General features: G+C 46.8%; 1 protein-coding gene across 1 annotated transcript; it reads right to left on the reverse strand.

The window, feature by feature from the left end:
- Positions 1-2,566: 2,566 nt before the first annotated feature.
- On the reverse strand, positions 2,567-14,444 carry LOC120647859 (AT-rich interactive domain-containing protein 1-like). The gene is made up of 4 exons (XM_039924682.1): positions 14,310-14,444; positions 13,753-13,834; positions 11,576-12,417; positions 2,567-3,554 (listed from the first exon to the last, which is right to left on the reverse strand). Exons 1-4 carry the CDS (start codon positions 14,442-14,444, stop codon positions 2,928-2,930), a joined length of 1,686 nt encoding a protein of 561 aa, XP_039780616.1. The 3' UTR covers positions 2,567-2,927.
- Between the last annotated feature and the right edge of the window lie 995 nt (positions 14,445-15,439).

Below are 15,439 nucleotides of genomic sequence, written 5' to 3' on the forward strand. Positions count from 1 at the left end.
CCCGGTGGCGTGGAGGCATTTTGGCCGAGGAGGATGGCGCGTGGTCGGCGGCCTCGGCTCGGCCGGCGCAAAACAGGGGAGGGAGAGAGGAAAGAGAGAGTAGAGAGAGAGAGATTTGTCTGATTCAAATTTGAATTTTTTTCAAAATTTTCAAACATTTAAACCGTCCTTCAAATTTTAATCAAATATGCTTTAAAAATAATTTCTAAAATATAGCTCAAATGAACTTTTGTCTAAAACCAAAATTGTAGGGTTTCAAATGATTAACGACTTTCGTGTTAAAAGTTTTTCAAGTTGCTATACAAAAATTGAAGGAAAATTTTGGTCAAGTAACGTTCCGGCCCGGGATAACGGTTAAGATCCACTCTACACGTTAAGTGAACCTCACCTGCTAATTAACTCTCTTGCGCTTTCATCCTCGCTTCGCGCAAAAAATTGCAACCGGAGTTAATAGCCTTCCCAGACTCAGCTATTTAAGCTGGTCTGCCTTAGTATCGGTAACCGATATGGGACTAAGCCTCGGGTGAATAGTGCCCCGTGCAGCTACAGTAACCCCGATGTGCTACAATACCCGAGCTACAGTACCGACATTAGGCCCGGCCCAATTCGGCGCCCCTGCACTCGCAGCTACAGTAACCCCCCCCCCTGCTACAGTGCCGCGGCCCAACACTATTCAATTTGGCCTACTGGCCCACTTAACAAGGATGAGATGTCACATGCACCCCCTTAAGACTCGACGTCCTCGTCGAGACATCGAACCAGCTTAACCATACGGGACAAAGGACCAGGATCACCTCTCTTGGCTCACGATTGTATGTCCTAGTGCCAATCAACACATGTACACGTCTGTGCGTCCAGTGCTAACGGCGAGAGTCGGCTCTGATATCAGAGTAACGTCCCCGCCCGGGATAACGGCTAAGATCCACTCTACACGTTGAGTGAACCACACCTGCTAATTAACTCTCTTGCGCTTTCGTCCTCGCTTCGCGCAAAAAATTGCAACCGGAGTTAATAGCCTTCCCAGACTCAGCTATTTAAGCTGGTCTGCCTCAGTATCGGTAACCGATACGGGACTAAGCCTCGGGGTGAATAGTGTCCAGTGTAGCTACAGTAACCCCGACGTGCTACGATACTCGAGCTACAGTACCGACATTAGGCCCGGCCCAATTCGGAGCCCCTGCACTCGCAGCTACAGTACCTCGCGCTGCTACAGTACCGCGGCCCAACACTGTTCAATTTGGCCTACTGGCCCACTTAACAAGGCTGAGATGTCACACTAAGATTGAGAACTTTTTTCTCTCCAAAATGGTGTCTTGCAAGTGAGGTGTGGAGCTTCTTTTATAGTACTTCAAGGTCGGTACGAGGGTTGTGCGTGTCTTGTACGCCAGTGCATCACTTGGCTTAGCTTCCACACGAAGGATGAAGCTTAGAGGCTGCAAAGTAGGGCCGGGCCGCCTCCCTTGGGCCAGTTGGCCTGGGGATGGTGACCACGTGCCACCGCCTCTTCGGTGGACACTCTGGATTGCTTCTGTAAGTCGGTAACGGTTGTGTCAGTTAGGGGCCGGGCCGGCCTCCTTTAGACCGGTCGGCCTAGCTCTGGCTTGATTCTGGCCATCCGTTGCACCGACGCGTCCATCAACGATTGTATGTTCTCCTTGGAGTCGGTCACGTGCACGAAATTGAATTAAACACTGTGTATGGACCAGAACTTCCATGTCGGATGTGAATCTTGGACGAAATCAAGTTGAATTGGCTTGGTTGTGCAGGAACTTTGTGTACAATTTTGGCCAAATTGATCAAAATTCGTGGAACTCATTAGTGTAAGTAAATTTAACAAGATTATGGCCTTAAATGTATAAAATCCGAAAAAATGATGGCAGTAAAAATCATCGAAATCAACCACAAATAGGGGGTTCCGGAGATGTCCATACCCATCACAAAGATTGAAGATGCAAATAGAAAACAATGAGAGCGCACATCATAATCTCAAAACTGGTATCTGAGGACCCATGAACTCAATGCTGCAAAATCTAATAAAAAAGGGAAAAGTTCAGTTAAGTCTGATTTCCAATCTCCAACTACAAAACCGGATAATAAAGACGATCCACTGTTGAAACCGGACAAATTTAACCCTTCGGTGGTTTCAAATGTGGTTTTGTATTTTTTTTTAAAAATCTGATGAGATCTATAATATAAAAATTAATTTATTTTTTAAAAAATATAACATATCTATTGTTGCTCTTTTTGAATCTTATTTGTTTAATCAATAGGCAAAATTACAAGCAAACAAAGATAAGGAAGATATGGTCTGAACAACTGACAAATAAAGTGCTAATAGATAGATTATATTTTTAGAAAAAAAGTTGGTACCCATTTCATAAGTTTTGATTTAAAGTAAATTGCTTATAAATTTTTTATTTTATACTTAAATATTTTTAATTTTTACTAAATGAAAAAATCATCTTTGAAATCAATCAAAGGGCTAAATTTATCTGGTTTCAGCAGTTGAATGACCTCCGTTATCTGTTTTTGTAGTTGAAGGTTGAGAATCGAACTTATGTAACAGTTAAATGGTGAAAATTGGACTTTAAAAAAAAAGAATAGCACAGTCTAACTACAACATTCATCAAATAAACACCCGATAACAGTAAAACTAGAAGACAGTCTAAATGTCAACATTAACAGATCAGACCAAACAAATGGGGTAGCAAACCACCAGTCACAAAAAGGGAAATTAATAAGTCTCAGGGAGAGATACCCCAACAGAAGTCTACCTTAGCATCTTCAATCACCAATTTGGTGACTAATTAAAGCCCTAACGCCCTTCATTTGAGTTCGATTGGAAGCTGCTCACCTGGAGAGCTACGGTACATGATAGGCAGTGACCACCTATCAGAATCAGACAGAGTGTATAGGAAGCCAGCCTGCTAAGAGCTTCTCCCGTTCCTGGAAGAAGTAGTAGACCTGGACCTGGAGCTACCCTTAACATCCCCTTGACGAGTGTATAGGAAGCCAGGCTCTATGGAATCGTCATCACTATCAGCATTCAGAGCCACGTGGTTCTGGTAGGCCCGTCGCCGGACCTGGAAAACGTTGTGGTAATAGCTTGCAAGGCCTTTGCTGCCTTTGGAGCGGAAGGCAGCACGCAATTTGCCCCAGAAATTGTACTTGGATGTAGGCAGGTTGTCCTGGATAATGGTGTTGAATCTCCTCTCGTCACCCTTTGTCCATGTGAGTGCTGCATCCTCACCGGTTTTGTCAAGCCCCAATTTATAAAATGCTGGGCTCAGCTCGCGCTTCAGTTCATCTTTTTTCTCTGCCACATGAAACCTGACACAATCAATGGAACCTGGGAATTGACGGTTGCAATTATCTTGCCTCCCCTTGCCAATGGAACCACCATCAAGGGCTTCATTACTTTCTGGAAGCAGAATAGGTTCTCCAAGAAATCTCAATGTGCGTCGGTCATCGTAATAACGTGATGACGGCTTCCCAGTCCATTGTGGAATGTCTGCTTGGCCACAAGGAAGTGCTTCCTCATTTGAATGTTCCCTCTGCATGAACAAGGGATAATACGTTAGTGCTGTATATGTTCACAGTACATCACTAGCTAGATCATTAGCACAAATTGTCAATAACGTACCTAAAACAGCAAAGAGATACACAAAAGTAAAGATATTTCAGCACAAAATAATGCACCAATATCAATGTTCTAAACAGTGTGACCAAAGCAACATAGATACTGGAATATTTTATTATACTAAAATAGTGTATCTGAAAGAACAATATCAGTTATGAATTATGATACTAACAAACAACACAAAGCTAATAAATAAATTTAGAAGTGCAAAACTATTTATCTTTGCATGGTGTATAATTGGGAATTAAAAATGGTTAGAAATCTAACAAATAGATTACCATCACGGCACAATGTTTGCTATGGTGGCCATGAAAGCAATTCCAATTCCACAACTACAATTCTCTATCTTGTTTGAGGCCGAAATGCTAACATTAAACCACTCTTACTGCTAAACAACCACTTTGATTTAAATCAGCAAAAAAGATGTTTTTTTGCAATTCAAATAGATCATCTCTTGAAACCTATTAGAAACCGGACATGAAATTAACAGAACTGGTAACAGATAATAACACACTACAAGAAAAATGTTAATCTGTTAATAAAACATGAAACCTATTAGTGCAAAAGCCCCATGGAGAGCGGCAAAAGTCCACAGACCACCTAATTGAAACCAATGAGTAAAATCCCCCTGTGCTTCCGGGCCCCATAGTAGCAATAAAGAGTATGCTAACTATTGGCAGGATTGGAAACCGCCGCGGTTAAGAAATTGCAACCTTCAAAATAGAAATTAGTCAATCCATAGGTATACCAAGAAGTTACAAAAGTAGTCCCTTATAAACCAACCCCCTAAAACGAAATAAGCACAAAAAAAGAGCAATAGGCTGGACCATCCTACAAAAACAAAACAGTCCCTTCGTAACGAGTCGTCCATAATATCAAATAGAACATTTTCTTCTTTGGTAACTCTACCAAGGGCTATAGTCATAGTCATCAATTCCAAGCACCTCATATTACTTCCAGGGCACCAGATTGTGTTCTAGTACTTTCTGAATCACTACATGATTTTTCCAATGTCAACAAAAAACAAAGTTACCATATTTGCAATCTTGGAGCTAGAGCACTAACATGGATAACCAGGTAGACCAAGTAGTGAGCATCGATTAACAATCAGTTAAAGTTGTGGAGCTATATTTATTTTTTCAAAAGACCCAAACATGGATTGGGAAGAAGCCCATGTAGACAAGCACCTGAGCTCTGTAGGGATACGTGGAGCAAGTTTCCTAACAAGAAACATCTTTGCATCAATTTTTGGCATTTGATATATTTTGTTAACACTGAATTCTGTAGTTTTAGGAAGGTTAGCAAAGTAACAAAGTGTAACGACCATGGATTTAACATTAATACCATTGCATCAGCATGGATGCAATGCGTAGACAACCAGAGCACAACAACTAAGATCATGGGTTTGTGTTATGTCATTGTAGTGTCCCAATTCAAAATGGAGACACGAGATTTATGTTGGTTCAAGTATCAGGAGGCACCTTAGATTCCGCCAGCAAGTCCTCTTTGAGATGTTTGTTGATTGAGATGTGGGTTGTGAACCAAGAACTTTTGGGATGATGAGCCGGGATGTTGTAGTCCTATCCATAAGGTTCAACTCATAGTCACAATGTTTCCCCCATCGATAGGGTCAAGGAAATTGGTGAAAAGGTGTTACAAGATTGTTCCCACATTTTCAAAATGGGGACGACATTCCTAGGACAAGGAATGCTACATCGACACCGATCCTTGTGACTATGGCTGAACCCATCAGTTGCCCAATTGGGTCACCATTCCTTGTGACTATATATGGCTCAACCTATCGGTTGCCCGATTGGGTCTATTTAGACCCCAAACTATATGCTTCACCTTGACCGCGTCACACAACCACCTTTTCTAGTATCGACAGACTAGGTCTTTCGTCAAAGTTGAAGGAGACAAATGTAGGGTACTCTTGCTGATGGAAGATTACATCATCGTGAGGGAAGGCCTTGGCCAATCAACTCACCACCGAAATAACCAAAAAAATCCCAAGAGCTAATCTAAAGTCATCTACTTAATCGATATGTTCTAGTTCTATCGAGAGAAATTGAAGAGGAAAGGGAATGAACTCATACACGAGGACTTGAGTAGGAAACATGAAATTAAGTGTTAAATATGGTAACCACTAAAATCATGTGCCAATTGCATATATATAGACCATATGCAAGCTAAAGCAACAATAATCATGCAAGTGTACCTTGTTTCATATAAAAAACATTCATTGAAGTACCTACCAACTTCTCACAAGCTACATTGGTTAGAATAGTGAAAACTCGAGGGGAGAAGGGTCATTGAGACAACCATGCAAGTATATGAAAGCTAAAGCAACAATAACCATGTAAGTATCACTTCTTAAGACAAAGTCTTGGGCGCACCTCCACCGCAAGTTTGAGTAATTTTATTGAAGTACTAATAGTCAAAATCTTAAGATACAAATCTTTGATCTCACATTGAGATCAGTATTTTGAATCCAAAGAAGAGCTAGTCACGAGTCGTCCCAAGGCACATCCGCCTCAACATTGGTCATGGTGCCGCCAAACCTTGCCATGTCCGGCCAATGTGTTGGTCTTTGTGCTCAGCAATCATTGGTGAGCTTCGAACTCGTGGAGTCCTTGCCAAGATGGAGGTCCTCGAGGTCGAGAATTGTTAGACTTAACATTAGTTGCCAGGAGAAGTCCTTCATGTTTTTTTACTCGAGTGTTGGCCCTGTCTGTGGTATTGTCATTCGTTGATTGTCATTCTAACATTTTAATGCTCCAACATGGAATACATCATCAATCCTGGCAAAAATGAGCTAGTAAACATCTGAAATGTGACCTATCATCTCAATTGACCATTATAGTAGGGTTAGTTCTTCCTTGGGATTTTATAGGAGTCGAGTAGCTGAGGTGGCACAGCTGCACACTTGCATGCCTTGAAGGTATGGTCATGGTTTTGGTGGTCACGACCAAGATTGGAGGACACATTGCAAGAAAGACATTAAAACCCATTAAGGTGACATCAGAGCATAAGGAATGTGCAACCCATCATGCACAAAAAAAATACAAGGTTTGCACATCATAGATACAAAAGGGCACATCATAGATACACACCATACCCGATGACGAAAGTCTTGTTTACATCCAAAAACAGTAATATAGGCACCACATCATTATGAGCCTAAAGTGTTATAATGCTTTCTTTTTTTTGTAATGCCTCATTTACTATATGGGTTAGTTGCACACCTCCCCTTTTAAGTTTGGAAAGGATGGACATTGGACAAAAGGGACACTGATCGATAGAGGATGCCAAACGAGGAAACATCATATTGGCCATAACATATCCACCCAAGGTAGATGTGTGTTGTGTGTTGAGGATGACATTGAGGCCAATAGAAAAATGAGATCTCTATGCTCGAGAGATTGTACCATTTGAACCTTTTTTTTGTCATGCTTTTCCTACGTAGAAAGCAATAATCAATAGGACTTCCCTAATCCTCCCTTCCTAAAAGGAAGAACATGAATTTTTTTTCCTTTCTGTAGGGACCAGGAGATTGGATCCAGTCGTAAGAGGAATGCTTGGTATAAATAAGCCACTTCTTGGTCTTCGGCGATTTGCACTGGTGAGTAGGACCTTTGACAATCATCAAAACTAGCATTCTAGAGGGTAGTGGAATCCAACTTAGGCACGATCACTAATAGATGCTTTTCGAATTAATCTATTTGTTACCCTCACTATAGGTCATGGCGGAACCATATGGAAGTACTGATTCACTTAGTTATTATGGGTTGTAATAGTATCCATGCACAAATTGTAGTCATGGGAGGTTTAGGCTTGCATTGAGTAAGGCTTTATAATATAACACTCTTGGTGCCATTCCCAACTGATGAGGACATGTCCTCCATGGGTACGACCACAATTGGAGAATGGCATAGAGACCCAAGAGACTAGCATGGATATCCAAATAGAGATGGAGGCCCGAAGCTTATCCGATTTGAGTTGCCAAGGTGGAGGCCCAAATCAAGTTCGAGTTCATCTCGGAGTCCAAGTGCAGTCCGCACGAAAATCAATGACCAGGTCGCATACGGAGTCCATTTTGGACGTTCTCTATATGGATGAAAAGATAATTTCAAGGAGCTTCCAATGGCACCGGTCTCAGGCCCAAATTCATTTGGAGTCGATGGGAATCGTCGAAACAATAGAACGTCCAGAATCTGTCATGGTGCTGTAACACCATCTTTTGGACTGTTGGCCCATGTATCGTGTTGGGGTCCATTATGGACGTGGCTAGGGGGTTATGCACGCCCCAACCATCATATAATCAGCAGCCACTGCCATATTAGGGTGAGGGTTTTGTTAGTTCTAGTTTTCCTCGTGAAACTGAGATTGATTAGTTGTAACTGTGGCGACAAGTCCTTTTACAGTGATCCAGGGCCCTCGTTCTTATTCTACACCACTGTGGCGATTAGTCCTTTTGTGATCAGAGCTTGAACCCCATCTTGATCTTTGCTTCATACACATCTGCAATTTCAGATTGCGTGTTTACCCTTTCTTGCTTGTGTTCTTCGATTCGCTTGCAGTAAAAGCCTTCTTGGCGAAGTCAATCAAGTTGTGCTTGGTTGATAACCAACGGAGCAGTGGTGTAGCGGTTGCAGGGTTCGAATCACGCTGATTTGAAGCCGGATCGTCAATGTCGAGTTCTCCACCAGTCGAACGTACCTTTACCTCTCAGAAGATCGGGCCTAGTCCTCATCACCAACCAAAAATAGAAGATAACAGAGTAGTTGCCCACAATAAGATACGTGATGTTATGACCAACACACAATGGTGGTGGTGGTCAACAAAGAGAGGACAATAGAGGGAGTTCTCTTAGGGTGCATTTGGCAATGCTCTAGTCGCTCCGCTCAGCACGAGAATCGGCGGAGCGCTACTAAATGCCCAATTCTTCTCTGACTCAAGTTGGAGCATTTCACCCGTTTCCACGTAAAATGGGGAGCGGAAAAACCTGCTCCACCTGATTCCCTTCTGCTTCTGCCGCTCATTCCCACTTGTTCCTATCAGCGTAATGGGAACGGGGGTACCCATAACCCCGGACAAAGACTCGATTAGCGGATTCATGTCTACTAATCCCAGGCCACAGAAGGAGGCATGGCCCGCTCGAGGAGCCTAAAGTGTGGGCCGTCCTTGTCTAGGTGGGGGCCCACTGCGCAGCGGCTGCAAGGAGTCCTAGGAGAGAAGTTTCCTTTGGATAGAAGAAGCAGCTCGATAAAAAACTTATTTACTGAGCTGGAACTCTAGGGGTTCACTGCACCGCGCCACCCTCCCGCAGGCATGGGGCTCGAGGGAGCGCAGTTCGCCGTAAAAACATTATGATTACGGGGGAGTCAAGATAAGCCATCGGCGAAGAAACCGGCTTGGGGGATAGACCGCTGAGCCGTGTCCCATCAGCTGGTGGTGGACGGTGGCAGGGGCCCACCCCTATCACTTCGCATCACATCACGTCTACCCCGAAACAGCCTGGGACATCGCCCGGGGCAGATGCAGAGCACCCTGGGTGGAGGTCTCCACTACGGAAGATGGAGGACACCCCGGGTCGCCCCGGGAAACCTCGAGGCTCACCTCGGGATTGGCTGGGTGGGCCCGACAAGCCATCATCTATTATATTGTGATCCAAATTCATTGCACAAGAAAAGGCCGACTTCCGACGGAGCAAAGTTTAGATAATTATTCTTGTAAGCCGCTGTTAGGTGTTGTAAACACACACCCGATATCATAGTTCAGCTAGGCGCTAGGCGGATTCTAGGCGCTGACCCTTAGCCTAGCGCCTAGGCGTTTTTCTAGGCGATGAATAATACATGTATAAATACTTAAAAGAAAAGAAAAAAAAGAGATGAGTGGTCATGAAAAAGGAGAAAAAGGCCCATTTGAAGGCCCAACTCTCCACATTAAAGCCTCAGGTCATGAAAGGGAGAAAAAAAGCCCATTTAAAGGCCCAGCACTCCACAGTGTACCCTCAGACCATATCCCGCATCCTCGCGCAGCCTCTCTCGCACGCCGCCGCCAGTTCGTCCTCTTTCTCCCGCACGCGCCGCTTCCGCTCCCTGCGCCCGCGCCGCATCCCGCGCCGCCACATCCTAGCGCTCGCGCCGCCGCATCCCTGCGCCCACGTCCCCGCCGCCGCACCCATGCGCCCGCGTCCCCGCCGCCAGTTCCTCTCCCGCATCTCTCTCCCTCAGTCCGAGCCCGCCGCCGCCCGCGCCCGCCGTCCAACGCCGCCCGCGCCCGCCGTCCGACCTCACCGGCGACCTCCGCCCGCCTAGGGGTCCGCCTACCCCCATAGGCGTGGCGGAACCCCCTCGACTACCGGTTAGTCGCGCCTAGTCGCCGTCTAGGCGCCGCCTAGCTGAACTTGGCCCGATATAGTGAAGATTTGATGGCTGGCGCCCGTAGTTTTTCCCTTCCGCATTTGGAGGGTTTTCCACGTTAAATCCTCGTGTCTCATGTGGTTTGATCTTGTTGTTCTTCGCCGTTTGTTCACCGTCGTTTATAACATCATCCCATCTGACGAGGTTCAGGGTAGTAACTACAGGACAGCGCCCCCATTTGGGGCGAGCGTTCCCACTATCGGAGGAATATTCCGCGGACCTTCAACCACCTATAAATAGAAAGGAACTAGCACCTGTAAGGGGATCGGCTCCCGATGCCAAATAATAAACTCTTAACACACAGGACGTAGGGCGTTACACTCCTTAGCGGCCCGAACTTGTCTAAACCTGTGTCTCGAGTCATCTCATCACAAGGTGAGATCTTGCTGCGTGTTACACCCCTGGCCGAGAGGGAGTTCCCTAGAATCTCTGCTTGCGGTAATCACCCACCATCGGTCCCCTAGCCGCTCGTCGTCGCCGATACCCCGGCCGCTCATTCTCGCTAGGTCGCTTGCCAGAACTTGGCCATTGTAGCTCGGTCAGAGGTCGGTTTGCGGTCCGTCCTCCGCTCGTCCTGTTCGATTTGTAGTAGCCGAAGTTCATCCCCACCCATAGGTTCACGCTCCACTTGTCCTGATCGATACGCGGCTGCTGGAGCTTGATTCATAGCTCCAAGAGGTTGATTGGCGGCACTGGAGGTCAAATTGCGGCTCTGCATGGATGCCGGTGCGTCGGTTGGAGCTAGAGCTAGTGGAGCGCCACCAAACGTGATTGGTTTTGAGGGTGGGGGAATGGAGCAACCAAGAGCGGAAGCGGAGCTGGTTTGGAGCGCTGCCAAACTGGCACTTTATGTAGTTGGAGTGAATTCAAAGGACCGTGGCTTCTTTGCACAGGTAGCTCAATAACACCCTGGAACAGTCAAATAGAGACATGGTATGGTAGCATTTTAATCCTGCACAATTTATGATTAGTAAATCTGGTATACTCCCTCCGTCCCAACAAATAATGCAATTCTGGCTATTGTATCTGGACAATCACGGCTATGTACATGGACAATATGATTGTCTAGGTGTATACCCAGAATTACATTCTTTGCTAGGATAGAGTAGTAAGAGATAAAATGTCACTTGCTTTTAATAAATTAATTCCTAGATATAATAAGAGTGTTGGCCCTGATGTGCACCACAACTTGTCATGGCTGGCTGCAGTGCGCAACAGTGCGCAACCACCTGAGGTCTGAGGCCATCGCCCTAGCTTGGAACCGTCACAGGATAATAAAACAATGCCACAATTAAAAGGAAAAAAATGTAATGACTGAATGCTATAGTTGAACAATGAAAGGAGAATCTAATGAACAAACGCTATAATTGAACAGATCATCAAAATAGATATGACTCGTCTGAAATCTCAGATGCAACTGTAATGAGCACGTGCGCAGGGTAGTCAACTATATGTAAAGGCAGCAACGCATTCAGAGATCAAAATGGTGAATGGTAACGCAACGAATTACCTGCGGCGAGGCAGGCTCATTGCTGCAGTCGATGTCTGCAAACATCTGGCGCCGTAGCAGAGCCGCCGTGGAGCGGTGACCGTCGCAGTTGCCACCGACGACCCCAGGTGCGGCGGGGCTCTTGGCCACAAGGCGCACCCAGCAGAGCATCCCCTCCAGCTTCTCACCATTATCCGCGAGCATCTGCTCCCGGAGCCCAACCGCGGCGGAGGAGAGGCCGCGGCGATCAATCCCCGGTTCAGCGGGGCTCTTCGCCGCAAGACGCACCCAGTTGAGGAACCCGACGAGGGGTTCCCTCTTCCTCTTCAGGTGCGGCGATCCGGCGCTCGTGGGCTCCTTGGTCGGCGACAGGAACCTGTCCTTCGCGGAGCCCAAGCGCCGGCCGGCATTGCCGCTGCCCTCGCCCACCTTGCGGTCCTCCGGTGGTTTGTCGAAGGTCCGATCCAGGAGGTCGAGGTACTTACGGTACAGCAGCTTGACGGCCATGCCGTCGGCCGGGCCGAGCCCGACATCCTCGGCGACGGCCGCCCAGGACGCGACGCCGGCGAACCCGCCGCGAGCGCGCACGGCGAGGAGCAGGCGGAGGAGCTCCACCTTGAAGCCATCCCCGAGCGGCGCCGGAGGGATCGGGAGGAACGAGGCCGCCTCGGGGTGCCACGCCTCGGCGATGAAGGCCGCGAGCACGGCGTCGAACAGGGCGGACGCGCGCGCGCCCGTGAGCTGGGCCTCCGGGATCTCCAGCCTGGCGAGGAATCCGCGAGCGCGGAGCTCGCCGACGACGCGGAGCACGGCGAGCAGCGGAGGAGTCGGAATTGGAGGGAGGTGGCCGGGGTGGGGCAGGACTTCCGCCCATTATTCCTTCCAGAAGAAAAAACACTACTCCCTCCGTTCCAAATTATAAGTCATCCTAAAAATTTTGGAGAGTCAAAATTTTATAAGTTTGACCAAATTTATACAACAAGATAATAACATTTACGATATCAATTAAATTATCACTAGATTCTTTGTTAGTTATATTTTCATAGTACACCTATTTGATGTCATAAATCTTTGTGTTTTTCTCTATAATTTTGGTCAAACTTTAATATAGTTTGACTCTCTAAGATTCTTGGAATAACTTATAATTTGGAACGGAGGGAGTACTAGTGTGCTTCTCCTATGTTTCCATGTTGAAGTTGGGAGAGCAAAAATTATTTGAGAAGAATGACTTTGGCTGTCTGAGTCTTCGTATTTTCAAGGATGGGGAATTCCATTGCATTTCCACAAAACCCTAGATTTGTTCGGGGAAGGGAAAAGGGAGAGAGGAGAGTAGGGTGAGTGTGGGGATTATCTCAATCTTTGTAGTCTCCTTTTTCCCAATAAACTGAGAAGAATCTCTAGTCTAAAAAAACAAAAAAAAAACTGAGAAGAATGGCTTTGGTTGTCTTGGTCTTCGTATTTTCAATGATGGAGAATTTCACTGTATTTGCACAAAACCTAGATTTGTTTGGGGAAGGAGAGAAGGGAGAGGGGAGAGGGGAGAGGGGGAGAGAAGGGTGAGTGGGGTTATCTCAATTTCTGTAAGGTGGACGCAGACACATTGTTAGTGAGGTAGATTGCATAACACTAGTGGCAACAACAATATATGAGCTGTCACATACAAACAAAAAAATAATACATCACTCATATGAGGAAAAAATATTAGAGTACTCGCTCCGTTCCAAATATAGGTTGTTTTGATTTTTTTTAATACATATTATTTACTATGCATTTAGATATACATTATGTTAAGATATATAGGAAAAAATACAGTACAAATTTTATAAAATGATCTATAAATTGGAATTCCAAAAGATAAATATATGTATGAATATTAGTGTTTTTGTTTACACCGTGTATAGCATATATTTCTTAGCTACTTAGTTTTTTATTTATCATTGGCGTAAAAGATGCCTCATAGTCAGTGGCGGAGCCAGGGGTGCTCAAGCCCCTACCACCTTGGCCTCCATGGAAGCCACCCCCACCCCCCAAGCCCCCCTACAAATTTTGTGGAGGAAGAAGAAGGAAGGAGAAAATTTTGAGGAGGAAGAAGAAGGAATGAGAGGAGGGAGGAGGAAGAAGGAAAGGAGAGGCCCCCTAGCTTTGGATCCTGGCTCTGCCGCTGCTCGTAGTATGGAAGAATATCGAATCATGCTAACTATCGCTATTCGCTTCCTTGAAGTGGTCCTCATGCATTTTCCGTTTCTTATCAATCATTGTGCTTCCCAATTCAACATTAGACTGCTCTCAAAAAAAATCAACATTAGACTAGCATGCATCTTATACAACTATTACATTCTAATAAGAGGTGGACCACTCAAGAACACGCGAGTTCAACCGGGTCGGAGATTATATCCAGCCAAACAAATCCAACTCGAAAATCGCCCAAACACACGGCCACAGGTACCCGGTGGGGCCCAGATTGGCGCAAAACGGCAGGAAAACGCCGAACCGACGCTTTCTGCAGCGTGTCTCCACCTGTTGCGGCGGAATTCAATTCTACGAGCACCCGCGACACGAGGCGGCCACACGACGAGGCCCTCTCCCAGCTCCCGCACCCGCAGCGTTCAAAACATTTCCGTCCTTCGCCGTTCCTCCCTCCCCCTCCCACGCTCCAACCTCGAGGGCGTCAAGCCGCCGGCTGTTTCCTTCCTCACGCGCGCAAGGCGCGACGCCCTCCGCCGTACCCCTCGCGTCGATCCGTCCTCATGCGTGCCTTAGCAACCAGCCAAACTGCTCCGTCGCTTGCCACCGGGGCGGGCGCGTTGCCATTGTCCGCAACGTCGCCGGCCACCCGCTGCGGCGACCCCGCCACCGCCACCCGCCTTAATTTGCTGCATCGCCGGATCATCGGCGAAACCAGCCACACCAGGGGCATACCAGCCTAAGCTTGCAGGTCCGCTCCCTCCGCGTCGTCGCCCTCATGCGGTCATGAGCAATTGAGCACTCTGGCTCGCGGCGCCGTCGTTCGCTGGCCACGGTACCTGATCGCCGGACGCCGGATCATCTTCAGCGAAACGAGGCGTGCCGCAGCTTGGTCCGCTCTGTTTGTGCGCTGCCGCCTTTGCCCTAGGATGCGGCTGCGCCGCCGCAGGTCACCAGCCGTGCCTTCGAGCCCGCCGCCCGCCCAGCGCGCGGGGCGTCGCCGAGTCACCAGCAAAACGAGGCTGGCAGGCATTTGATTTCGGTTTTTGGGAATCCAAAGACCCAACCTTGACGGTAATTTATTTTTTCGATTTATTTTCATTTGCAGATTCTGTATCTAATTGTAGACACGTAAAAAACTTACTATTAGTGATACATAAAGAAACAAGCAAAATTTGAAGCTTGTTGAAGGAAGGCGAACATGTCAGCAACAACGCCACTGAGGTCAATCTCAGTGGCAGTGTCATAAAAGTGTCATGGACATTAAATTTACTAACATATACCAATAGTATGAGGAGAGAGAAGAGAGGAGTGTCATGAAACGTGAGATAAGTGTCATTACCATAAGTTTGCGTGGCTAGATCCGCTGCCACTGTATCACCACTATCCGCGATCCGCGCTACATAAACACTAATCCGTTACCATACCGCCACATGCTACTATGGCCCCGTTTGGGAGGGCTTCACCGGCGGCTTCACGAGCGGCTTCAGGTGAAGCCCTCCCAAACGTTTGTTTCAGGACCGGCTTCACACGTGAAGCCGGTTCTGAAGTCGTCGGCGGCTTACACAGGCAAGGTGAAGCCATGAAATCGTGGCTTCACGCGGCTTACACATCAATCTAACAAGTGAAGCTGTTTTGCCAAACATTTTCTAAAACGGCTCCAACTCCATCAGAAAAGCCGCTCCATCTGAGGAGCCAGAG

The sequence above is a fragment of the Panicum virgatum genome, chromosome 9K, assembly GCF_016808335.1.
Source record: "Panicum virgatum strain AP13 chromosome 9K, P.virgatum_v5, whole genome shotgun sequence".
Lineage (NCBI taxonomy): Eukaryota > Viridiplantae > Streptophyta > Magnoliopsida > Poales > Poaceae > Panicum > Panicum virgatum.